Source organism: Streptopelia decaocto (genome assembly GCF_964273445.1).
Source record: "Streptopelia decaocto genome assembly, chromosome: 4".
Classification (NCBI taxonomy): Eukaryota; Metazoa; Chordata; class Aves; order Columbiformes; family Columbidae; genus Streptopelia; species Streptopelia decaocto.
The window spans coordinates 53696521-53721801 of NC_138658.1; the positions used below are offsets into that span (position 1 = coordinate 53696521).

Consider the following 25281-nt stretch of genomic DNA (forward strand, 5'->3'; position numbering starts at 1 on the left):
CTTTAAGGTCCCTTCCAACCCAGCACACAAAGGAAATAAGGGAATGAACTGAAACAGAAGCTGGTGAATCAGGATGGGCTGTTTTAGCCAGGGCAGGAGATAAGCTGGGTTTCCATGTTGAGAGAAGGCAAGTTCATTAGCAGTACCTCCACTTAAAAACATGCCAATCTGAGAGACTAATCCCCACACTGCCAGAGCAGGAGGTCCCTGTCAGGAGCACACAACTAACCAGACATTCACTAACTCTGTGGTCTAGTAGCTGTGGCTCAGAATCAGCCAGGTCAGATCTAAGCCAGCATCTGCCAAGTTTTCATGTATTCCCAAAACCTGTTTTCCCTGCTCTCTTGAACAGCTTATTAGTCAGGGCTTTGCGGTGCAAATGCACAAACCTGGCTTGGTTCAGCAGTCTATCCAAGCTACAAGGCAATGAAGTCATAGGAGTGACTACAGGAGTTCACTGGGTCAAAGCCAGCTGTCCTTAACCTGAGCTAATAATAAAATGTCCTGGACTCCAGCCAGCACTTTGCTCTCAGGTGTCTTTCCACACTTCCAGGAATATGGCACAGGAATATCTGCACTTGACCTGCAGAGAGCAGGCTTGGGAAAAGCCAGGCTTACTAGCTCTGAATCCACAGCGATACAGTGATTGTGCTTGCTCAGGATCCAACCTGTCTCTGCCCTGGACCTAAAGGGTCTCGATAAATGAGGTCTATCCAGAACAATCTATCCCTCCCCAAACTCTCATCTTTACAGTGGTCTTACCTGCCCCTCCCCTTGACATACACCACTGCCCTCGCTCTCCCACAAAATAAGCAAGGCCTGAACAGCATTTCTTCAGGCCAAAAAAAAAAAAATCTGAAATCATGACCCTCATTTTCAGTAATGTGAGCATTCAGCTCCCACTCACAACACTTAAAATCAGGCCACAAATCTGTTCCTTTTTACGCCTGCAGATGGTTGCTTCATCTCTCTACAGATGGTAACCTGAAGTCAAGGCAAGTGGCTTTCATGCATAACTCCAAGACTAGTATTTGACAAAATCTGATACAAGCTGAAATGCAGTCTTCCAAGGAAAGACAGAAGGCTGTAATTGTGGCAAAAATCCTTTATTAAACTATATTCATAAATTCCTTTTCACATTAGAAATTCTAAATGCAAATTACAAAACTGTATTTCAGTAAAAAAAATTATAGTTAACAGCAAAATTACAACTTTATACAAATAAAAAAATCATTTCTTATTTTAATTTAAAAATAGACATTGATATCTTTCCAATGTACTGGTCCTAACAGATTTTACAATGGGTAGCTGCAATACTAAGTCTTTTCACATGCATATTCACATATAATCATGTAATCCTCTGCACAGTTTATTTAGCTGAAATAGCATGAACACTTGAGCTTTGGCTGGGTTTGTGGTTTGTTTTTTTAAGAGAACACGATACTTGGGAATTGTTTTAAGTCAATGAACTCTTCTTTGTTACAGTGTTCATGCTCTGTCCTCTACTCAGCTCTGCAAAGAGGGCAGTGTTATTCTGGAAATGTGAACTGCATCTGAAGACATAAGCATCACTAATGTCAAGTCTATGTATAATTTCTCATATTACATTTATGATGATCCTTCTTTGCTATTACCAACAACGAAATTATTCTCTTGTCTACCCACCACATTTTGTGGCAAGATTAAATAACAATTCGGTTCCATTTCGCCTCCTCAAGTAAAACCTTCTAGAATACATGTTCTGTTAAGCATGTAAAGATCTTCCCTGACATTGTACATATTCACAACAGTGATGTCCCGAATGTTCTAGGTTATGACTAGAGCATCTGGACATTGTTTAAATGGGGATTCCCAAATCACAATGTTTTCCAACAGCCACAAAAAAAATGCCAGTTAAACTCTGCCTGAAGTGTCCTTCAACAGGCCTACAAAAACATTGTTTAAATAAAATTGTATCACATCCTATCAAAAGCAAAAGCCAAAGTCATTGAAGTATTATCAAGGTATTTTGAAGTATTTTTTTAAATATCACTTTTGCCCTACTACTCTCACAACCAACTGAAATATATTTTTAAACACATTACTTAGGAGAACAACTTGTGTCATTGCACCTCTGGGGCTTATTTTTTTTTACTGTAAGATTACTCGTCAATGCCAGCACAAGCATTAATTTTTTTATTTTAAAAAGATATAATTTTCCTAAATTCTAAATTGGGTTAAATGTTTTGTAAACAAGAAACCCAAAGTCACATATTAAAGGCTACCAGTCATCACAACCACATGCTGTTGAAGAATAGAATAAAAAGTGGTACACAAAATAGGTATTTTAACAGTCGCACATTATTTTAGAGTGCTGGTGGCAATACTGCTAAGTGCTACTTTAATTCAAAGTATAAGATGATACAGAATTTACAGAATACCTCAGGATTCTCACTGATGTAACTGCAAAAGACATCAGGAAAGCTGGAAGTTCAAAAATGTAACCTACTTTGAAATACCATTTTGAAACAGTTATATTTTATATAATTAATCCCACTATATGTTATAAAAACAGTCAAAGAAATACAATATGTCCAGTTTTTTTTTTTTTCTGGACAGTTTGGCAAGCAGCTGAAGGCATGGAGATCCTTACTAATTAAAATCTACTTCTGTGCACTGATCTTCTGCTCCATTCTGTATCCAACTCAGCACAGCTTCTCAGCACATGCTTAAGCTCCTATGAAAGAAAAAGGCTGAGCTCGTATTCTCTGTGAGCTGGAGCTGCAATGCCTCACCCGGAGTTGCGGAAGCTGACAGAGGCTCTGTCGCTAACTTGAGTAAAAGCAAGATCAGTTCTGCCCATGTTGTGATTTCAAAACCTCATATTTCATCAAAGTTCAGCCTGTAATCAAACTAACTTACACTAGGCAAATGATCAACCTATAACCGGACAGGGTATTCTGAGTACCTTAGTGAAGCTCAACATCTACCCAAAAGGACAATGGAGAGATGGAGAAAGAACACTCCAGATTGCTCTTAAGCTACATACTCCTCTGCTGACTTTGACAGACTGGACAAAAACTCTCCTAGTAAGGGATGGAGCTGAGGTCTGAACATCTTGTATGCATTTATCCAAATAGGACTAAGAGATGAAAAAGTGATATGGGACAACATTGAAGCTCAGTGGGAAGAACTTCTTTTCTGAAGAGTCCTAGCCTCCTTCCAGATGCTGTTTATGCACTTTTTTTTTCTTTAATCTTTTTTTGTCCCCCTGATCTTGCATTTTTAGGTTGCAGTGGCAATTTTGAAAGAGGTTCAGGAAGTGGTGACTTCAAGAATACCCCTGAGCACACTGATGAGGGCATTTTCTGGGGAAGCAAGAGTCAAGCACAATCCTCGCCTCCTTGCTAAGCCATAAGAAGGCAAAAAGCTGCGTTTCTCATCTCCAGGGTAAACTTGTCAACAACTAGATTACGACGAACAGATGGGCAAGACAACAACTTTTTCTGCATGTCTTTTGAACTGAAATCTAAGCTGCCTTTGTCCATGTCAGGAATGGTGTGAACACACTGAGCAAATCAGGCTCCCTCCCAAAACAACCAGAAGTGTTGGCACTTCTCCGTTTACCAGCACATCAGTGTAGGGCTTGGACACCCAGCAGCTCAACACACAACTCTTCTGAGCAGACACTGGGACCTTTCCTGAGCCAACCATCAGGGACTACACTTTGAAGAGCTGCACCTCCATTTGTGATAACTAAGGAAAACCTGCTCAGGAGCAGGAGCAAGTTCCTTGGTCCAAAAGAAAGATCGTAGCTCCACTGAGGGAATTCTAGCATCTGCAACCCTGGACAGCTGATAGTCTGAACTGCTGTCACAAGTCCAAGTGCCTAAACGACATCTCGGTCCATTTTAGGCACTGTCAGCAGAGGACAGAGCATGAGCTTCACTGCACAGGACACTGTGCAGTGCTGGTGCTATTTGGGGAGCAGAGAGCTTCCGTATTTCACCCACTGGTTACCAGAGCAGCCCAGGGAGAAAGACAAAGAGAAGTGACACAATTCAGATTAACTAAGTACCCACAAAAAATATAAAACTTACTATGACAGTCTATTATTCCAACAAGAGTCCCTTTCATTAAGTATTATTCAATCTCTTTTTCTACCAGAAATCACCATGAAAAGATTATTGTATCTGTTGAAGCATGACAAACTCATTTTTAAGTCTACCGTACACTACATTCACTATGTATATATTACAGTCAATGTGGATACTCAGGAAACATCATGTCTTTCAGTTTGTCAGCAACTTACACAGATACATTTTCAAGTGAAACCTATTTCTGTGCACAGCTTTTCTCACAGAAGTTCCTTCCTTATTACTACCCATGCACACAAATGGCAGAACTTGCACAAACGTATGGATTCATACACAAATTTTATGTGCATACGGCTCCTTAACTGTAAAAGTGGTTTAAAATGAAAAAAACGACCCCTTACTCCTTAACCTATCAATATTATTCCTAATACACAACTCATACATGTTCTGAAAAAGCCTCACAAAAAAAATCATGCCTTTCAAGAGGCAAAGATGTAAATAAAAGTAGTAAAGCATTCTAGAAGATATTTCTATTTAAAAATGTTCTGATTGCTTACTGGAAACACTTGCCAAAGTTCAGATGTTTAGATTTAATTGAGGGGATTGGTTTGTTGTCATTTTGTATTTTTACACAGATGTTTCTCGATGCTGATGCAACACCACCACCAACAGAATAACTTTTGTACTCCCAGACGTTCCAGTTAGGCAATTACTACTGTAGTATTAGCATTCACTTTGATGTTAAAATATATTTTAAATGTCTCACAGACAATCATATTCTCTGCAAGGAAATCGCTGAGTACAATATACACAGAATGAAGACACCTCACCATTAGACACCTGTAACGTGAAATAGTACTTAATTTGCTCCATTTAAAGATCTATAAAGGAAGAAACACTTTTAGTCAAGTCGATGTTGAAAAAAGGGCATCTCCTGCAACATAACAGTGTTGGATATGTGTTACTAGAGATTGAACTACAGCATAGTCATTTTGCCTTTAATAGATCACAGGAAGTCTGCAAAATTACCGAACACACAGCTGGTCTTAATGCACAGTCCTTTATATGCAACTTCCATCAATATGGAGATAAATTTTGAATGGAGTAAGAACAAACTGGTTAACCCATCATAAAATAACGACTAAAAGGACATCAGACTTCTGAAGAAACCTGGAAATATTTAGCAGCACTCAGCTGTAACTGGATTTGAAATATCAGTAGTTGCCCAGTTCCCACCTCTCCTGTGCTCTTCTGTAGGGTTTAGCACAAAGTTCTGAATGACAAAATAACTCTGTACAAGGTAACATGTTCTAAAAGCACAGAACCCACAACAATTAAAATGTGTGAGGGTCAAAAGACATAAACTGGGTATGCTGAGGAGACACTTATATTTAAAAATTGTACCTTAAGCTCCTTTTAGAAATCATATACTGCTTAGCAGAATTCTTAATCTGCACTTCTGAGACTTCAGATCCTGTAGGTGTCTTCTTTTTGCAGGTTAAAAAAAAATGATCCATTCCACACAAAAATTTTCTTGGAAATAAACTGATAAAACCACTTGTAAATTGAGACAATTTCTAATAAAATATTGTCCTTTAAAATGGATTACAAAATACTATTGCAGTTGTCCAAAATGTTTTCAGTTGTCACCTGACACCTCAGTTTCCATATTCCTCTTCTCGACAAGTCTTCAATTCAGCATGACTTTCAGGCAGCCTGGTTTTATTTCTGTGAACCTGTGGAACGAGGGAAAAAAAATGAAGCTTGAACATGAAAGCTATTGTGCAATGTCATCTCCTTCAGCCCTCATCAAACATACAGAAAGTGATAAGGTTCTCAGTCAAGTATGTGTGCATGTGAGGGTCAGGAAATCACCACCATGTCCTCTGGATGTGACAGGGAAGGAGGATTTTACGGGATCTGGAGAGGTGAAGAGCTGGAAACAGCAGGAACCAAGAAGAAGGTTAAGAGAAGAAAAAAAAAGCTGCCCAATATGCTCCTCTCTTCCTCCTCCCATTTCATTCCCTCTTCTTTCAGAACAGATGTTTGCCCTTGTCTTCCATAGAAAGTAAGAAGGAAATAGGAAATGAAATCTTTGCTATTTCTGAGTCCGACCTTCACAACCACCTTCATAGACCCCTGTAAAGAAAAAGCAGCGAACACACGGATGCCAGCCCGGACTGGCTAAACTGCTGTCCCACATAAGCCAAGCGCTAAAGCAGGTATCGGAGACCGGTAAAAAGCCAGATTAACAACTTTTCACAGTAAATCTAGCAACCTTGAATGGAAATATGTAATTAAACTATGTTAGGTAAGTTTAATCCATAGTGTTTTCATGTATCTCAGAGGAAATGATCTAATATTTAATAGGTGTCCCATATAAGATGGTTTTATGTCACACAGCCGCATTTATGAAACAGCAGACCTACTATGATCTGAAACAGCAGATCTGCCTTAATCTTTTTAGGACTTGAACAGTACTCTAACTTCAATTTTCAGTTAGTTACATGTGGGTTAAGAAAAAAATGTATCAGTAACAAAAATCTAAACTCACCTGAAGTTGTGGCTGGTGAGGTATCTGATAGCTGCTGGTCTGATGCGAGCAACTCCTCCCTGACTATGGCTTCCTCTTCCCGTGATAACATAGAGATAGGGTTTACCACCAGTCTGCTGATGCTCTGTAACAGCATGGATTGTAACGGTTAAAATTGTCCCTTGGCAGACACTCAGCCTTCAGAATACTCTTTCCATCCATTCTTCTGAAAACCCTCACTTAGTGATTTAGAACTTTGCTTTCCCATGCTGGCTATGCATCTTCTACATAAACATAGCCCTTCTTCCCCTCTTCTGAAACAGACATTCTGAAAAAATGCAGTCAAGCTTCTTAAATCCAGATTGCTATATGCATGTTGTGATCATCACAAAAACTTTCTAATTTCATAGCAGCTTTACTGTTTCTATCATATAATCTCCACTTGGAATTTACACTCTCTGATATAAATTAAAATTGTGGAATTAAAAGAGGTAGGTGTAATTTAGTTAATTTTTAAATGACACTTCTATTAGTTTCAAATCTTAAATCAATGCGAATAAAAGAGATAACATTTTATTGGATAAAGAAAGGAAGAAGGAGGAAAATATAAGTCCACACAGTCTTCACTTTTATGTCACACTTCCGTGGACTAACTTCTGCTATTTTGGAGCACGAGAATCAACACATCACGTGAGATTTATTAAGGCATCCAGCCCTGATAACAAAATAAATTGCTGCTCTCCCAGAGATCACAGCAACCTAAATTGATCAAGTTTGAAAAAATATAAATTCAGCTGGATTCTCACAAGCCAAGATTCACCACTTTGAGATTATCAGTTCACGTGGCATCTTTTTTCAACTACCCTCTCTCTTCCTTGTGTTTTATATTAGTTTACTGTTAATTCTGCCAGCACTAAGTGCCTGGTATTGATTCCTTTCCCATGTATGCACACTGAAATAAATTGTTTTTGAGATTCAGGTGAATGGACTGACCAGAGAACCCTGATCATTGCTCCAGGACTCCTGATTTAAGTGCAGCTCAGGAAATTCAGCTCAAAAAAGCATTAGGTTACAGCTTAAAAGTACACAAATGTCATTTTAGGAATAGCACAAGATAATGCAATTTAATTATCTTTGATGTATATTGAAAGAAAAGGGTTATCTAAGGCCCCACTGAACACTTGTTTCTATCATGTGGAGTAGGTGTTTCAAAAAATTAGGTTTGTGCAGTGGTACCTTGTGTAAGAAATATTTTTATAAAAGCATTTTCAGTGTGCTTAGATGTATGGGTAAACTAATAATGCAGAAAATGTATCTTTTTAAAGCAATAACACTCATGAAATACTTGACCACTTCACTGGGGGAAAAAACAAGCCCTCAAGCAAAACTGTGCAGAATAACCTTTATGGAAGCAGCAGTATTCTGATCTCAAGAGATCGTGTTGACAAATCAATATTGAAGTTACTGACAGCTCAAAATCACACTACTTCATGTAGAAGTTGAAGACAATATAATCACTGTGGTTAGAATTCCAACATAACGATTTTTCTTTAAAGATTAAAACAGCAACATAGTTCTGACAAAAGAATGCAAAGATGACACCAATGTTTGAATTACGACCTGCGTAAAAAATGCCAGGAAGGACAGACCAAGTCTTCAATAAAAGAATAAAAAGATACAACAGAAGGAAAAGGAAGATTTACAAACACGGGGGAGGCAAGACAGAAAGCAAAAGGAATCATTGCTGTGTCAAAAGAAAAACAATTCCCTGGGGGAACCTCGAAAATAAAACAACACAAAAGTCAGTTGTTTTTACAGGTTATCGAATTACATTAATTCCCTCTGATATTGCCATATATTGTGATTTCTTAGTAGAAGATTAGGAGAATAACTTTTAGGAGGCAGAAATTATTAGCTTATTCCTACCTTCACTTTTTTCTTGCAGCACTCTGGACAAGTGAGCCACAGCTTCTTCCACGTGGAGACCATGCAGATCCAACACGTTCATGGGCAGCAAGGAAGTATTTGCTCTCTCAAAGATTTGCACAGCAGCAGCATGGTTGGCTTCTTTCATCTTCTGCTCATGAAGGCGACCCTTTATTCATAAGCACAGCAACTATTACATGCCGAGACACAATCTAAGCTCCACACTGGTTGCTGGGTTCAAAATGCCAGTACCGGCAGGGCGCTTTTAGCTCACAGTTTGAAGCGGTAAAATCTACAGTCACAACAGAACTTCTGGAAGAGGCTCAGTGAGACCTACTCACAAGGAGGTTTCATGAAATCTGTTCTTAGAAAATTACTCAAAGCTGGCCCGAAGAAGAAATCATAATAAAAGCCTTACAAGAAACAAAAAAAGCCAGAAAAGGCACAAAACCGTAAAGCCTTTACATAAGCTAGAATGTTACTCTTCATGCTGATTCTCAGACCTATTATCCTAACAACAGAATTTTACTTTCTGAAAGGATTTTGCTAAAAATACAGTGAAAGAATTCCAGAGAAACTGCCCAATGGCCCAGGAAAAACCTGCTGAATGTTGAGATTAATCCTTCTGAAGTCTTTCCCTAAAAATCAGACAAGCCAAGGGCAAACTCCTACCTTTTTTTTCTTTTTTAAATAGTTGCTCATTATATCTGCTAATATTTTTGACAGATCTTTTATGACTGACAAGGTCAATAGAGTTGCTATTGGAATTATGGGCAAGGAGCAATACAGGGTTATTCATATTATACAGTCAAGTACCAAATACTTCCCATGAAACTTGCAGTGATAGTATCTGAGAGAATGAAGCAACAAATCATATCTTCAAAGTTCTGTAGGTACAGTCTGAAAAGAAACTGAAGACTTAACTCCAGGTATTGAACTGACAAGGGCTCAAGAGAACAGAATTGAGTGTCTGTCTTACACTTTCTTAAAATGGATCATCTGAAGTGTATTAGTGTCAGACTAGACACCAGCCCCGTAACTTTCACTTGCAGAGGATTCCCAAGATAGACTAAGGCCACCAAGCATAAAATATGTTTCATGAATACAAGTAGCTCAGTTTGCCTTTTTATTACCTAAAAGAAAATATATAATACATTTCCAGATTGTACTTGTCATAGCTAAGCACAAGATAGCACTTGAAATTGCATTTCTATTTAAAATCATGCAGACCTTCGGTTAGAATCTCTCCAAACTTCAAGAATATATAAACAAAGAACATTAAAAGTTCATTATAAAGACCAATAATCAATATTTCCTACATACATAGCAACAGTCTAAATGTTTAGAGTGATACATTTTACCAGCTGTGTGGAAGCTTTAAGATAATAAACAAATTCAAGTGATTCGCTATTACATTTTTGTTCTGTCAAAATGCAATTCATAGTTCAGAATTAAATGCTTCCATAATGTAACTTCTTACTGAATTTTATATGCTATTAGATCAGGCAAAAGCTACAGCCTTTGAAGATACTTGTAACAGAATTTTTAGGAGTGGTCTGAGTGAAGTTTGAACAGAAGGGTCTCGTGTGAAGGCACCAAGAAACTAATGTACAGGAAGGGTTACAAGAACAGTTGATACTTATAATCAAGAATATGAACAACAGTAACCAAATTGCTATATACCAAGAAACGCGCTTGAATCAAGACCAGAGCACACAAGACTGGTCAGCAGCAGATCTACACTCCAAAACCAGACAGATGGCAAAAAGCACAGCATACCACACCATCTGTGTCCCAACCCAAGACAGACTGTAGCCATAAAGATAGTCAGAATAGGAAGCAAGGGCAGCAGGCAGAAATCTTGCCCAAGATTTATGGAGGATGAAGCCAGCAAGATTCTGAGGCAAAAGATCACATCTTAATACCTTTCTGACTCCTAAAAAGTACACAAGGCGTGTCAAAAAAACAGTTAATCACCAATTACGAGGAACCCAAGGGACATCCAGATGATTTGAAAACTGCTATTTGCTGCTGTCTATGTCACACACAAGTGAACCTGGCCAGACCACAGGGACACATTTTGGTGCTTACAAGATGTGGATTCAAGAGTGAGAAAATGAGCACATGTGACTCAGCACTAATTATCATCTTTCCTGAGGGCTCACACTACGTTTGGTTACATTAGATTCCTGTTATCAGTATCATTACTAGTGAAAGGGAGTTTACTTGTGATTCTCAATACAACACTTATGTAGGGAACAGTAAACAAATTCATTAATATCAACTCTAGCAGGCACAATGTTTTTCTTATCACTTCCAAATCAGTATTTAAGTACCTCTCTAAATTCAGGCAAAAAGCACAATATTTATGTTTACCTGATGTGCATAAAATGCTGCCACAGACTTCATACCCATGCGATAGGCCTCCCCAGCCTTCTTCAAACATTCCTTTCTCTTTTGCTGGTGACAAAAAGCTTCTGCTCTGAAATCATTATATTGTGGATACTCAAATTCTTGAAATATTTCACTCAAAGGATCATCTTCTTCCTTACTTTTTTTTGCCTGTAGGAATTCACAATGTTGAAGCTAAGCGTGCATTGTATGGTGCTTTCGTTAACATAGCTTTGCATGTGTTTGTAACTACTATTTAAAAAAAAATAGAGATACCTTCTTCTCCCGGTTCTTTGCAGCACTGTAGGAAGAAGCAATTTCATTTTGCTGAACACTCTCTTGAGCTACAACTGTTTTTACAGGATCTGCCTCCAGAACACAGTTCAGAAACTGTTCAGTTTGTTCTAAAGAGTAGCTGTAAAGATATAAGTAAGATCTGTGATTTTACAAATACATTAACAGCTGCTACATTTATTCAAACCTTGATATTGTTACAGAAATAGATTACAATGGAAATAGAGCACTGAAATGGAATTTTCCAATTTATAACAAAATGGCTTGCAGACTCACTGTACTGTACTATTGGCATCAACACACATGTAGTCTTGGTTGACTGAAACATAATTGAGGGGGCACTTGCATATTAAAAGGACAATGAAACAGTAAATTGCATCCTACCTTAGTCAGACATTTGTTTAGAATTAAACACTGCTTTGGGGACTGGATAAGTTCACAGAATCACAGAACATTAGGGATTGGAAGGGACCTCGAAAGATCATCCAGTCCAATCCCCCTGCCAGAGCAGGAACACCTAGATGAGGCTACACAGGAAGGTGTCCAGGTGGGTTTTTAATATCTCCAGAGTACGAGACTCCACAACCTCCCTGGGCAGCCTGTTCCAGTGCTCTGTCACCCTTACTAAGAAGAAATTCCTTCACATATTTCAGTGGAACCTCCTGTGTTCCAGTTTGTGCCCACTGCCCCTTGTCCTATCATTGGTTGTCACTAAGAAGAGCCTGACTCCATCCTCATGACACTCACCCTTTACATATTTATAAACATTAATGAGGTCACCCCTCAGTCTCCTCCAAGCTAAAGAGACCCAGGTCCCTCAGGCTTTCCTCATACAGGAGATGCTCCACTCCCTTAATCATCTTTGTGCCTCTGCGCTGGACTCTCTCCAGCAGTTCTCTGTCCTTCTTGAACTGGATGCAATATTGCAGATGCAGTCTCACAAGGGCAGAGTAGAGGGGGAGGAGAACCTCTCTCGACCTACTAACCACCCCCCTTCTAATACACCCCAGGGTGCCATTGGCCTTCCTGGCCACAAGGGCACAGTGCTGGCTCATGGTCATCCTGCTGTCCACCATGACCCCCAGGTCCCTTTCCCCTACGCTGCTCTCTAATAGGTTGTTCCCCAACTTATACTGGAACCTGGGGTTGTTCCTACCCAGATGTAAGACTCGACACTTGCCCTTGTTATATTTCATTAAATTTTTCCCCGCCCAACTCTCCAGCCTGTCCAGGTCCCGCTGGATGGCAGCACAGCCTTCTGGTGTGCCAGCCACTCCTCCCAGCTTGGTGTAATCAGCAAACTTGCTGATAGTGCACCCTATTCCCTCATCCAAGTCATTGATGAATATATTGAATAATAGTGGCCCCAGTACTGACCCTTGAGGCAGATACAGGCCTCCAACCAGACTCTGCCCCCATTGACCACAACTCTCTACATCCTCCGACAACAGCCTTGTAATCTTCCCAAGTGGCCAGCCGCTCCTTCCATGAGCTGTAAACTCTCCTCTTCCACTTGAGCTTATCCTGTTTAACCACACAGGTCTCTTGGCTCCCTTCCTTGACTACCTACGTGTCCGGATGCTCTGAACTTGAGCTTGGAAGAAGCAGTCCCTGAATATTAACCAACTACCTTGGGCCCCTTTACCTTCAGGTACCCCTTCCCATGGGACTTCCCCTAGCAATTGCTTGAAAAGGCCAAAGTTGGCCCTACCGAAGTCCAGGGTTGTGATTCTGCTTGGTATTCTGTTCCTGCCACACGAGATACTGAACTCCACCATTTCATGGTTAAATCTTCTCTGGTTAAGGTTATATGGTACAAACTAGTTTAAAACTAGCTCAGTTTTCTGCAACCATTATGTAGGAAAATCCTTGTATTTCCAGTCAAGCTTTGTTATTAAATTTAATGAAATAACAACAGGACATTGGTTGCCATCAGATTTCTAATAAGCACTCTTTCTTCTTTATTCTTTTTGCTGTTCAGTAAGCAGAAAAGAGGAAGACTGATCAAAAGCACAAGTAGATTTTTGGAAAGGCAGCACCATGAAGAGAATTTAGAATGTGAAAAACAAGAGACGGTGAAGTGTTTGAGCTACAGAGGTGGATGAAGGCTGCATTTTAAGCATCCCACAAGGAAAGGTTTTGATTACAACCTGGACAAGCAGAAAGACTGACAAACAGGTATGCAAACCCGTATGCAGAGACATTCAATTGACCAAGGACGAAAAAAGAAGCTTCTCTTGAAAAAAAGTTCAGTTCTCAGGAACTTGAATTTAAGAAGGTAGCCACATACTCCAGAAATATAATGCAGAAAAGAGAATGTCAGCAGGAAGAGATGGAGAGAAGGCTCATTCCTTCAGAGCTGCTGTGGTAACCAGGAAAACACTCAGAGCTAACAGCAGGTGATGGTAGTTTTCCTCTTGGGCAGATGCCATTTTCTGTAAACCCACTATTACCACCTCCACTAATTTCTTCCACTTGATTTAAACCTCAGCTCTAGAACAACAGTCAGTCAGAGGTCAACAATGAGAGACATTCTTCTCCCAATGAGAGAAACTGTCTACTCCCCAAAAAATAAACAAATCTACACATAGAGTTTTTATGCCCTTTTTGATTTTAAGACTGTCTAGTTTTGCCTTTATTTAGATCTATAAAAAGTGTGCTAGTTTGGAAAAAGCCATTCTTTAGCAGTACCTTAACTCTTTAAGACTGTAACTGTGCACTACAGAGTATTAGTGAATACCATTTTTACTAAGAACTTCAAAGATTTCTTACTTGTTGTCCTTGAAGACATCCATTAAGAAACTTTGATTAATAGTTGGAAACATCTCAAAAAGTTGCTTCTCCTTTAGTTTAGTGGCACAGTCTTTTCTAGCCATAGAAGGAACACGATTCTAGCCAGAAGACAAAGGAAAAATATTACACGCCCTTGATTAGAACAAAATATGGTAACGGTGGATCAAATCCAACTTTACTGTTATTTGTTAATATTTCAAAAAATATCTACTCAGTAGATACGCAGCCACAGCAATGACAACATGGCAGTACTAGCCTGCCACACTGATTTGATGAGAATAAAGGAGGGACAGGTGAGTTGTATTACACACCACTGCAATGCTCTGCAGCCATTTGAAGTGACTCAGCTGGAGCTCCCTCATAACTTGGATAAAGCAAAACGAGAATTTTTTTAGCAGGTATTTAAGTTTTGAAATGCATTCCCTGCCAGCCTATCTAGTCCAAAGTTAAGCTTGTGCAAAGTCCACCTTCTACTCTACTTTGAGGGCCCGGGATTGAAACAACATTTTTTTAATGAACAGGGTAAACAATTTTGTTTTGGTGCATCATCTGAAGCTGTACTGTAAGAAGTACTCATATTTGTGAAGTCCTGCTGAGAAGAAAACAAAATTGTAGTGCAGAATGATACTGGACTCATCATTCCAACATTCAGATTAAAAAAGGCAGTCAAACCAAAGCCAAGCTCCATTAATCCAAACTAAAAATAAAGCTGCAGACATAACAGTTGTTATTATCAGTAAGCCACATACATGCAGTTGAGAGAAAGAATCCACAAGCCATTCTTTCAAAGTGCAGGCTAATCCACCCAACTTCTTATGTCAGTAGAAACAAAGCTCCTCTTTTTAAGACAGCTACTTATCAGAGAGAATTACAAATAAAAACGCCTGTTCTGAACAACTGTCAGGCAGTAGAGGGCAATATTATGCACATGCTAACCAGGCTGGGTATGGGGGCTGTGTAGAAGACACAGAATTCATAAAAATCTTTTTAAAAATTACTGTTTTCTGACAAGTAGGTAAAGAAACCTGTTTCAGATGAAACTCAAGTACTTCTTTTAATGTCTCCTCTCTTAGGAATGTTGTGGGTTCTCCTTACAAAAAATATTAAAATCAGTTCAATCCACATCTAAACAAACACGCCATGGAGCTATGTAAGAACTTTTTTTGATATAATTTTCCCCAAAATAAAAGGTGTGGGAATCACACTGATAATCTTGTTTTTAGGTGAGCAATCAAAAACCATTTCAACCAAACACAAATGCTAACCTGTATAGTGAAATGCACCGCGATCTGTTTGTGAAACAATCAAAATATTACATTTTGAAATGAGATATATATTTTTTAAACAGAAACATCTACCACAAGCAAACTCCTGTATCACAGTAATCAACAATACTAATTGGCATGCATGTGTCTCATGAATTCAGGCTGTAATCAGCAACACAAAAATGAGTCATCCAGATAAGATATATTCTGCTTTACTAACAGTAAAGAATTTAAACTGCATAAAAAACAGGTGTTATCCATACCAGATCCTGTTTCTCCTGCATAGCTATTTCTTCGGAAATTATTTGTCTGAGAGAAACTTTCTGAATCTGAGCATTCCAGTGATCCATAAAAGGAAAAACATCTGATGTTGCTGGTTGTTTAGTCTGTATGTCATTAGACGACCCTGAAACCCAGCTCATTTTTTTCTTCTGTATTTTACCATCTGCATTCTGAGATAACAGCATTTCTGAGTCATCAGTATCTATCTGCTGAATCACAGTAGGACCTTCAAAAGCAATGAAAATGAGGTGACAAATAGAACAATTATTAGGTTATTTATACAAGCAGTCAAAATAATGCAGAAGTTTTTTTCAACCTAGATGGTTTGAGTTTTGCTAAAACAATGTTATTGAGGCTAAACCAGAAAACAACACATTGTTTTCACTTTCCTCACTTCTATTTTCCAAAGACTATCTGATATTCTTTATCTATTTTGTAAAACAAAAGCAGAACCATCAGACTCCCTCACCAAATTTTCAAGTGCCAAGACGTATCTTACAGCCGTAAACTACCTTACACATAGGTTAAGTGGGGAGGTTTGTTTGCTTTCGTAAGAGAATTATTGACTCATGATGATATGCTTACCTGCATTTCCTCTACAACTTAAGGGCAGATGCTTAACAATCTGTTGTTACACTTTTATGAGTTAAAGCTGGGTGATGGTGTGGACTGCTAGTGTGGTTCTACTGTAGAGGGACATTTCTTCTGGGAGCTGAATGAAAACTAGATTGCTAGTGATTTTAACACCTTTGAAACAATATGCTACAATCAATTCCTCTGACAAGGACAACGAAGTGTGAATGTTGTATTCCTGACCTTCTTCCCTCACCTGCCAAAATTTTATTCTGCTGGTAATTCTCTGGCTGCACCTTTTCTTTCCATAGAGATGACAGGAGTCCTACGAAAGAGCTGCCTGATCCACCCAGAGCTTCTATTTAAGTTTTCTGAAGTACACAAAATGAAAGGCTTTTTGATTGCATCTACCTGGGACTAGTGCTTCTGCTTATAATTAACTTATTTTCCCCCACAGCTCTGTAAGACAATGGTAAATGGAAGCAATGGCAATAAATAAAAGCTTAGCTTAATAAATGAATCCATCATTTTTCAATAGATGGTGTACTTGCAACCTTGCTAAAGTTTCAAAGAATTAAATATTTTTATAATGAGAATTAGGTATTTTTACAATGTAGAGAAATACATAACGTACCTTCTGCAGACAACTTACACCATTCATCTCTCCTCTGACGTTTCTAAATAAAACAGTAAAACCACAAACGTTATAAGCAAGCTATACATTTTGCAGTGAAACTTCACAAGTGTTAACTTCTAAGCAAACCAGTTTCAAAATAATGTTTCACAGCATTTCTCAAAGATTGGATATTTTAAAATAAATATATTTAAGAAAAATAATGATGAACTAAAGTTTAAAAGACAGAACTATCTTTCCAAAACCACATCAGACTAGAGGGACATACCCCACTGCCAAGATTTCACAACCTCCATTAAATAACCCAAACAAAAATTTTGCCAAAAAGCATTCTGAGTTTCATAAAGCTATGGCAGAACAGAGGTTAGAGAACTCTCAATTAATGTACACTGAGATGTTTTGTATACATAACTATTCAAAAAGACCTCTTCTTACATGTCAAAAAAACAGTAACAATTTTTGGCCAATGGAATTTTTGGTTAATCTTGTAGTGAAGTTGTGCATTATGATCCTTCTTTTTTAAGAATCTTGGGTTCATGATGAGTGGCTCATGACGTGCATTTTCTTCATCCCTTAAACTGTCTTTCAAGAGCTCTGCTGATTATGACATGCTGATATACTCCACATATTTTACAAACTATTATTGTATTTCATCATTGTTCTTGTAAAGATGCTTACATCTTACACATTTAGACCAACATATAAGGAGACAAATGGTCTGACAAAGCACAAGCATGCCATACCATATCATAAGCAAGAAATCTACTAACCAGAATAGATTCTTTCCATTTTTCATGAATCACTCTTGCCAAATTCAGGTCAATATGAACCACACAATCCTCAACAGTTAGTGATCCTTATGGAAGAAAGAAAATACATTCATTAAAGCATTCTATAAAGACTCATCTGCACAATTAAAGCACAGTAGACTAGACTCATTAATTTGAATTCTGCAGATTCTGCATAAACTATCATGCCTGAAAAAACTTCAGCAACTGCCAATTTGGAAAAAAAGCATTCCACATAGCATTTGTTATGTGGTGTTCAAAAACTCATGAAGCGTAGGAAAAAACAAGTGAACATTAATTTTATCTTGTTGAGATACAACTACCTGAAAAACTACATCTTTCTTCCTTTTTTCCCGTTTTTCTAGGAGAACCGTCTTTTACAAAGCCACTGTTAAATTAATCACACTTTCATTTGTGAAACTCTGATTTCCCCTATTTTATTTCAATCCACAGGCAACTGCTTTTATATAACACAACATAGTCTCCAGGGCCCAACAGCAGTCACATGCCTCCTTTTGCTTTCAGAGAAACAAACTCCAAGCAGCCCCTCTAAGGGAAATAGCAGGAATTATCATGGTATCATAATGATACACCTTTCCCCTGAAAGATCTTCCTGATATTGCTTCTCACTCTTTCAAAAATAAAAGGGCAAGAAGTACATATGTATCAAACAAAAAGGCATATTTCAAACACAATAAAACACCTTTCTGCTATCAAAAACTTTTGTTTTGAGGAGACGTGTAAGGCAAAGACACCAGCAGTTAAACCCAACAATAAATCAGGTATCCAGGGTTTCACATCAAGTAACCTTCAAAAGAAAAGAGAAAAATTGAAAAAAAAGGAAAAATAAAAAAGAGAGAGAAAACAAGCAAGCTACATATGCCTTCCGTTTTCTTCCTTTTTCCATCAGTGTTTAACTTCGGTGATAGATGTTCAAGCTGCTCACAGCCTCCTTCATCAATCTCTCAGCAGAATAGTCTGTTTTAATCTTTTAAGTATAGCTGCATTTTATTTTCTCTCTTAAACCATCCATCTTCTTCCCCAATTTAACTGATGCCTAAATCTTTATTTTTTTTCTTTCTTTCTTTTTACCTAACCAGTCATAATTTGCATCTTTCTTATCATGTTAATATCCTTTGGAGACTGAATATAGGCTCATAAGGCCTATTGCTCAAAATACAAATAAGCCAATATATTTTCTTATGCTTTTAAAGTATGCACATATACAAAAAGGTCAAAGATGGCACTACTGCATTTATACTTTTTGCCATGCTTAGTTCTGTTTCATTTCACAAGGAATTGCGCAAAGCCACTCCCTAAAAATCAAGCATGAAGAGGGAAAAAAATACAGGTAAAGGAAGAAAGGTTTTCTTAGCCAAACTGAGTTATTTTTAATAAGAATATACATATAATTATGCCCATACCTGCATCAATGCCAACAGGCCCAAATATTTCTTTCAACTGGAGCGCCAGTTCAGGAGGTAATGTTAGTTCTAGACAATCTATACTAAAGGCTGCATGTGATGCTGGTGTAGGACTTTGTATCTTCGCTTTAGTTTCATCCCAGCTTGGAGTTTCAATTTCTTCTTTACCGCCTATCTCCCTGGAATTCCCTTGGGTTTGTTTATCTGTCTCTAGTTCTTTATCACTCCTAGGAACATCCAGAGGCACATGATCCATTTCCAGTACCGAAGCAGTCATTCTGGAATTCTCTGCATTGCTTTCTGAAGGGTTAGTGTCACTTTCACTATTTAATTCAGATTTTGAATTGGTAGAAGTTGTGTTAGGATCATGAGGCAAAGTCATGGGTATACATAAATCTGCATCAAGCTGTAAAACTCCTGGCTTACTTACAGCTTCTTCAACAGGACTCTCAGAGTCTATCTTCTGCTCTCCTGAAATGGATGGCTCAATGATACCTGCTGCTGAGCTGCCTGCATCAGTTCTAGGGGCTGCGTCTCCAGAATTTTTCAGTTCCCCCAAACCATGCAATGAGGTAGCTGTCAATGACTCAGACACATCAGCATCTGTCACATCTGCCTTGGCAGCTGTGCATTCTGCAATGCTGAGTGATGAGTTCTTGTCTTCCAAAGGCTCAGAGTCACCACCAGCCTCAATTACTAGCGGCATTTGCTCACAGTCTTCGAGATTCTCACGACAGCTTGTACTTGCCTTGAAATTCAGCTCTGTGACAACTGGCTCAGCCTCTCTTACTTGAAAATATTGACTATCAACATCTTTGCACAACTTCTCATCAGAATCTAACAGCAGACCTGTGGCCCAGTCTATGTCTTTGTTACATCTTTCATACAGATCTTTCAGAGCTTCAAATGAAACAGAGTCAAAGAGCTTACAGAGCATATTTAGCTTTTCAGACTCATCAATATTGACCAGTTCACTTTCCTCCACAAATGTACTTTTATCATACGTAACTCGATACGGTATTTTTTCCTGAGAACCTGAGGCATTATCTACATCTTTGGGTTTGAAGCCGTCTAGACTGCCATTCAATACTTTGGTAGTCTCAGGAAAATGCATTTCGTTTTCTAATCTCCAGAGGACAGCAAAGTCCTGTGATTCAGTCTGTGAACAGCTACTTTTTTGTCTACATGAGCACGTGTCACGTTTCTCTTCTGCAGCGTTAAACACAGACAAGTGTTCCTCTTCTTTGGGATGCAATAAATTGTTGTTTGTGAAAGTGAGGGCTAATTTGTGATGTTTCCTCATTCTCTTATTTTGCTGTGTTTTTTTCTCACCTACTGTTTCACTACCTACTGTTTCAGGTTGGTGCATTTGCAAATTCTTTGTATCCAGTTGCTCTGCAGCGTTCACAGGTGTCCCACAAAGCACATCTACAGTCTCAAGAGCATTTCTATTGATGTCACTATCAGTATTTCCACCTTCATCGGACTGATTTAGACTTGTCTTTCTCATTCTCCGTGACCTTTGTTGTCTCTGTTCTAATGAGCCTGAGACAGGCCAATGTCCTATCATTTGCAATTCTGGTGTAACTTTATCTGAACTAATAGAGGAACAGCTAGTGGCTAGATTTTCTTCCTCATATCCTTTTTCAACAGCACAGGTCGCAGGCAGGCCCACTTGCTCTTTACCTAACTCAGGATGCTGCTGACTGGGAGTTTCACCTTCCTTGTCACTCTTCAGAGAAGATTTTTCTAGCCTTCTAGTTCTTTTGACTCTCTGACCCATTGTTTGTTCTACAGGCCAGTCACCCAGAAAGTTTAGTAATTCTGGTTTTCTTGACATGCCAAAAGCTGAACTGCTTGGTTCTACTACATTACTATTTTGTGTTGATTTTGGTTCTGTACATATTTCATCAGATTGTTCAACTTCAGTTTGAACTTTGAGAATGTTGTTATCACTGTGTTCCTCAACTTCTCCTGTGTGCAAGCACACATTCTCTTCAGTTGTGGTCACATCAACCTCATCCATTTCTGTTTCAGTATTTTTTTCCATTTTTTCTCCCTTTTCTTCTTTCTTCTCCAAGGACAGTTCTTCTACACAGTCTGATAAATACACATCCAAGTCATCTTGAACAGTGAGGTTATCAGGATTGTGTTCCACTGAATTATTTTCCATTTCTTTTTCCTCTTTCTGGAAATGTTCAGGATCACGGTTACTTTCTAATGTTAGAGAACTACTGGGAAAAGTTTTATCATCTTTAGCTAATTCAAGATGCTCTACATCAGAAGCAAAAGGTTTTTCTTCCTGTACATCAGAATGTGCCTCTCTCTTTCTGAAAGACAAATTGGAAAAAAGAAAGATAAACACATTTCAAACCTTCTTTAAGCACCTGTCCACATGTTTAGTTTTGGCTTAGCTATTTAGTATTTTCAACTTACAGACCACAAACCACCTTTCAGGACACAATCATGCATCTGGGGAACTCTAATGAGAGGAAAACAAATTTAATACAACTTAGCCCTAACACCAATACTCCTTTTTAAAAAGGAAGGAACTAAGCAAAGTGGAACTTTCCTTGGTAGCTATCCCTTTTTTACTTCAGGATGGGGCTAGGAATACTTTTCCCCCATTCCCAACATTCAGTTATGTACTGAAACACTCTGCTGCCAGACATCTCCTCCTTCAGATCAGTAAACCTGATAAACATGCTTTTATTTAATGACTCTTGCTCCTCTGATGACTCAATGCTAAAGAAAGTCTAGAAGTTAACTAGGACAGGATGTGACATTTCTTCTCATACCATGTTTCACAATCAACTATATTCCATTATCAGTGCCCACTTCATTTCAAATAAATTAAGCATGCAAAACCCAAATGAAATAATAACTACAATAAAATCTGATTTCCTATGTATTATTATAATACATATAGAGCATCATTCAGATTAGCCACTACAAAAGAGTTGTGTATACAGCCAACATAAATCTAGACAAGTCTAAATTAAATATACTCAAGAACAAGTACATAATTTGTTACTACTGCACACAAAATCCATCTTATAGAATCACTGAATGTTAGGGATTGGAAGGGACCTCAAAAGATCACCTAGTCCAATCCCCCTGCTGGAGCAGGAACACCTAGATGAGGTTACACAGGAACGTGTCCAGGCGGGTGTTGAATGTCTCCAGAGTAGGAGACTCCACAACCTCCCTGGGCAGCCTATTCCAGTGCTCTGTTACCCTCACTGAGCAGAAGTTTCTTCTCAAGCTTAAGTGGAACCTCTTATGTTCCAGCTTAAACCCATTACCCCTTGCCCTACCATTGTTTGTCACCGAGAAGACCCTGGCTCCATCCTCATGACACTCACCCTTTGTATATTTGTAAACATTAATAAGGTCACGCCTCAGTCTCCTCTTCTCCAAACTAAAGAGACCCAGCTCCCTCAGTTTTTCTTCATAAGGGAGGTGCTCCACTCCCTTAATCATCTTGGTTGCCCTATGCTGGACTCTCTCCAGCAGTTCCCTGTCCTTCTTGAACTGAGGAGCCCAGAACCGGACACAATATTCCAGGTGTGGTCTCACCAGGGCAGAGTAGAGAGGAAGGAGAACCTCTCTTGACCTACGCCTTCTAATACACCCCAGGATGCCACTGGCCCTCTTGGCCACAAGGGCCCAGTGCTGGTTCATGGTCATCCTGCTGTCCACCAGGATCCCCAGGTCCCTCTCCCCTACACTGCTCTCTAATGAATCATTCCCCAACTTATACTGGAAACTTGGGTTGTTCCTGCCCAGATGCAAGACTCTACATTTGCCCTTGTTATATTTCATTACATTTTTCCCCACCCAGCTCTCCAGCCTGTCCAGGTCCCGCTGGATGGCAGCACAGCCTTCTGGTGTGTCAGCCACTCCTCCCAGCTTGGTGTCATCAGCAAACTTGCTGCTGACTCTATTCCCTCATCCAAGACATTGATGAATATATTGAACAGTACTGACCCTTGAGGCACTCCACTAGATACAGGCCTCCAAGCGGACTCTGCCCCATTGACCACGACTCTCTGGCTTCTTTCCTTCAGCCAGTTCGCAGTCCACCTCACTACCCGATTGTCCAGACCACACTTCCTCAGTTTAGCTATGAGAATGCTGTGGGAGACTGTGTCAAATGCTTTACTTAAGTCAAGGTAGACCACATCCACCGCCCCACCATCATCTATCCACCTCATTGTATCTTCATAAAAGGCTATGAGGTTGGTCAAGCACGACTTCCCCTTGGTGAAGACATGCTGACTGCCCCTAATGACCTTCTTATCCTTGATATGCCTTGAGATGGCACCAAGGATAAGTCGTTCCACTACTTTCCCAGGGATGGAGGTAAGGCTGACCGGTCTATAATTAGCCAGGTCCTCCTTCTTGCCCTTTTTGAAGACTAGAGTGACATGTGCTTTCCTCCAGTCCTCAGGCACCTCTCCCGTCTCCCAAGAATTGGCAAAGATGATGGAGAGTGGCCCAGCAATGACCTCAGCCAGCTCCCTCAGCACCCGTGGGTGCATCCCATCTGGGCCCATGGATTTGTGGATGTTCAGATTGCGTAATTGTTCCTTAACCCAGTCCTCATCAACCGAGGCAAACTCCTCCATTGTCCTGACTTCCTCTGGGGCCTCAGTGGTACGGGGCTCCTCAGGACAGCCTCCGGCAGAGTAGACAGAAACAAAGAAGGCATTCAGTAACTCTGCCTTCCCTGCATCTTCTGTCACCAGGGCACCCACCTCGTTCAACAGTGGGCCTACATTGCCTCTGGTGTTAGTTTTATCTGCCATGTATTTGAAAAAGCTCTTTCTGTTGTCCTTGACCCCTCTTGCCAGCTTTAATTCTAACGAGGCCTTAGCTTTCCTAGTTGCCTCCCTACATCCCCTAACAACAGCCTTATATTCTTCCCAAGCTGCCAGCCCCTCCTTCCATGAGCTGTAAACTCTCCTCTTCCACTTGAGCTTACCCAGCAGTTCCCTGTTTAGCCACACAGGTCTCCTGGCTCCCTTCCTTGACTTCCTATGTGTCGGGATGCTCTCATCTTGAGCTTGGTAGAAGAAATCCCTGAATATTAACCAACTATCTTGGGCCCCTTTACCTTCAAGCAGCCTCACCCATGGGATTTCCCCTACCAATTGCTTGAAAAGGCCAAAGTTTGCCCCGCAGAAGTCCAGGCTTGCAATTCTGCTTGCTACTCTGTTCCTGCCGCACAAGATCCTAAACTCCACCATTTCATGGTCGCTGCAACCAAGGCAGCCCTCAATCTTTATCACTTCAGCCAGACCCTCCTTGTTAGTGAGGATGAGGTCCAGCAGTGCACCTCTCCTGGTCGGCTCCTCCACTATTTGCATAAGAAAGTTATCTTCAACGCACTGGAGGAACCTCCTGGACTGCGGCTGGCTGGCTGAATAGTCCTTCCAGCAAACATCAGGGAAGTTAAAATCCCCCATGACAGCCAGGGCCTGTGATTGTGAGGCTGCTCTCAGCTACCTGTAGAAGGCCTCATCAGCTTCCTGACCTTGATCTGGTGGCCTGTAATAAACACCCACAACAGTGTATCCCCTGCCAGCCTGCCCCTTAATTCTCACCCATACACTCTAACTTGCTCCTCATCTGTGCCCGGACAGTACTCAATACACTGTAGTTGCTCTCTCACGTAAAGAGCAACTCCACCACCTCGCCTGGCTGTCCTGTCTTTCCTGAAGAGGACATAGCCATCCATGACCACGTCCCAGTCATGTGAGCTGTCCCACCATGCCTCCATAATTGCCACCAGATCATAATCTCCTGCCCGAACACATGTTTCTAACTCCTCCTGCTTATTCCCCATGCTGCGTGCACTGGTGTACAAGCATTCCAGTGAGCAAGCTGAGCATACTGATTCCACTCTAGGGGGATGGGAGGCCTCCCAGTCCCCATCAATTCTAGAATGCTGCCCCACTGATGCAAGCCCACCTAGAACCCCATCCCCCTTCAAGTCTAGTTTAAAGCTCTCCAAATGAGCCCTGCTAATTCCTGACCCAGCATCCTTTTGCCCCTGCGGGATAAACCATTCCCATGCATCACTGTGTGGACTGGTGTCTTATAAATCCAGCCATTATCAAAGAATCCGAAGCCCTGCCTGTAGCACCAGTCTCGAAGCCAATTCTTCTATTCCATCCCACGTTGTCACCCAAAAATGGAAGGAGTGACGAGAAAATCACTTGAGCTCCAGACTCTTTCACCATCCATCCCAGAGCCTTGAAGTCTTTCTTTATTCCCCTCATACTGTGAGATGCAGC

General features: G+C 40.0%; 1 protein-coding gene across 7 annotated transcripts in view; it reads right to left on the reverse strand.

Annotated features, from left to right (window-relative positions):
- Window positions 1–1090: 1090 nt before the first annotated feature.
- N4BP2 (NEDD4 binding protein 2) overlaps window positions 1091–25281 on the reverse strand; it is a 46908-nt gene continuing 22717 nt past the window's right edge. For 5 of the 7 annotated variants that reach the window (XM_082051402.1, XM_082051400.1, XM_082051403.1 and 2 more), the window contains 11 exons: window positions 18980–21309; window positions 17538–17623; window positions 16768–16810; window positions 15542–15786; window positions 15279–15302; window positions 13993–14111; window positions 11203–11341; window positions 10912–11097; window positions 8536–8704; window positions 6631–6754; window positions 1091–5812 (listed from right to left, as the gene is read on the reverse strand). In XM_082051402.1, the coding sequence (XP_081907528.1) occupies window positions 5767–5812; window positions 6631–6754; window positions 8536–8704; window positions 10912–11097; window positions 11203–11341; window positions 13993–14111; window positions 15279–15302; window positions 15542–15786; window positions 16768–16810; window positions 17538–17623; window positions 18980–21309 (3511 nt within the window). In that variant the 3' untranslated portion in view covers window positions 1091–5766. Of the gene's footprint in view, window positions 5813–6630; window positions 6755–8535; window positions 8705–10911; window positions 11098–11201; window positions 11342–13992; window positions 14112–15278; window positions 15303–15541; window positions 15787–16767; window positions 16811–17537; window positions 17624–18979; window positions 21310–25281 lie in introns of those variants that run through there. The other 2 variants (XM_082051405.1, XR_014183940.1) reach the window with 2 other exon arrangements.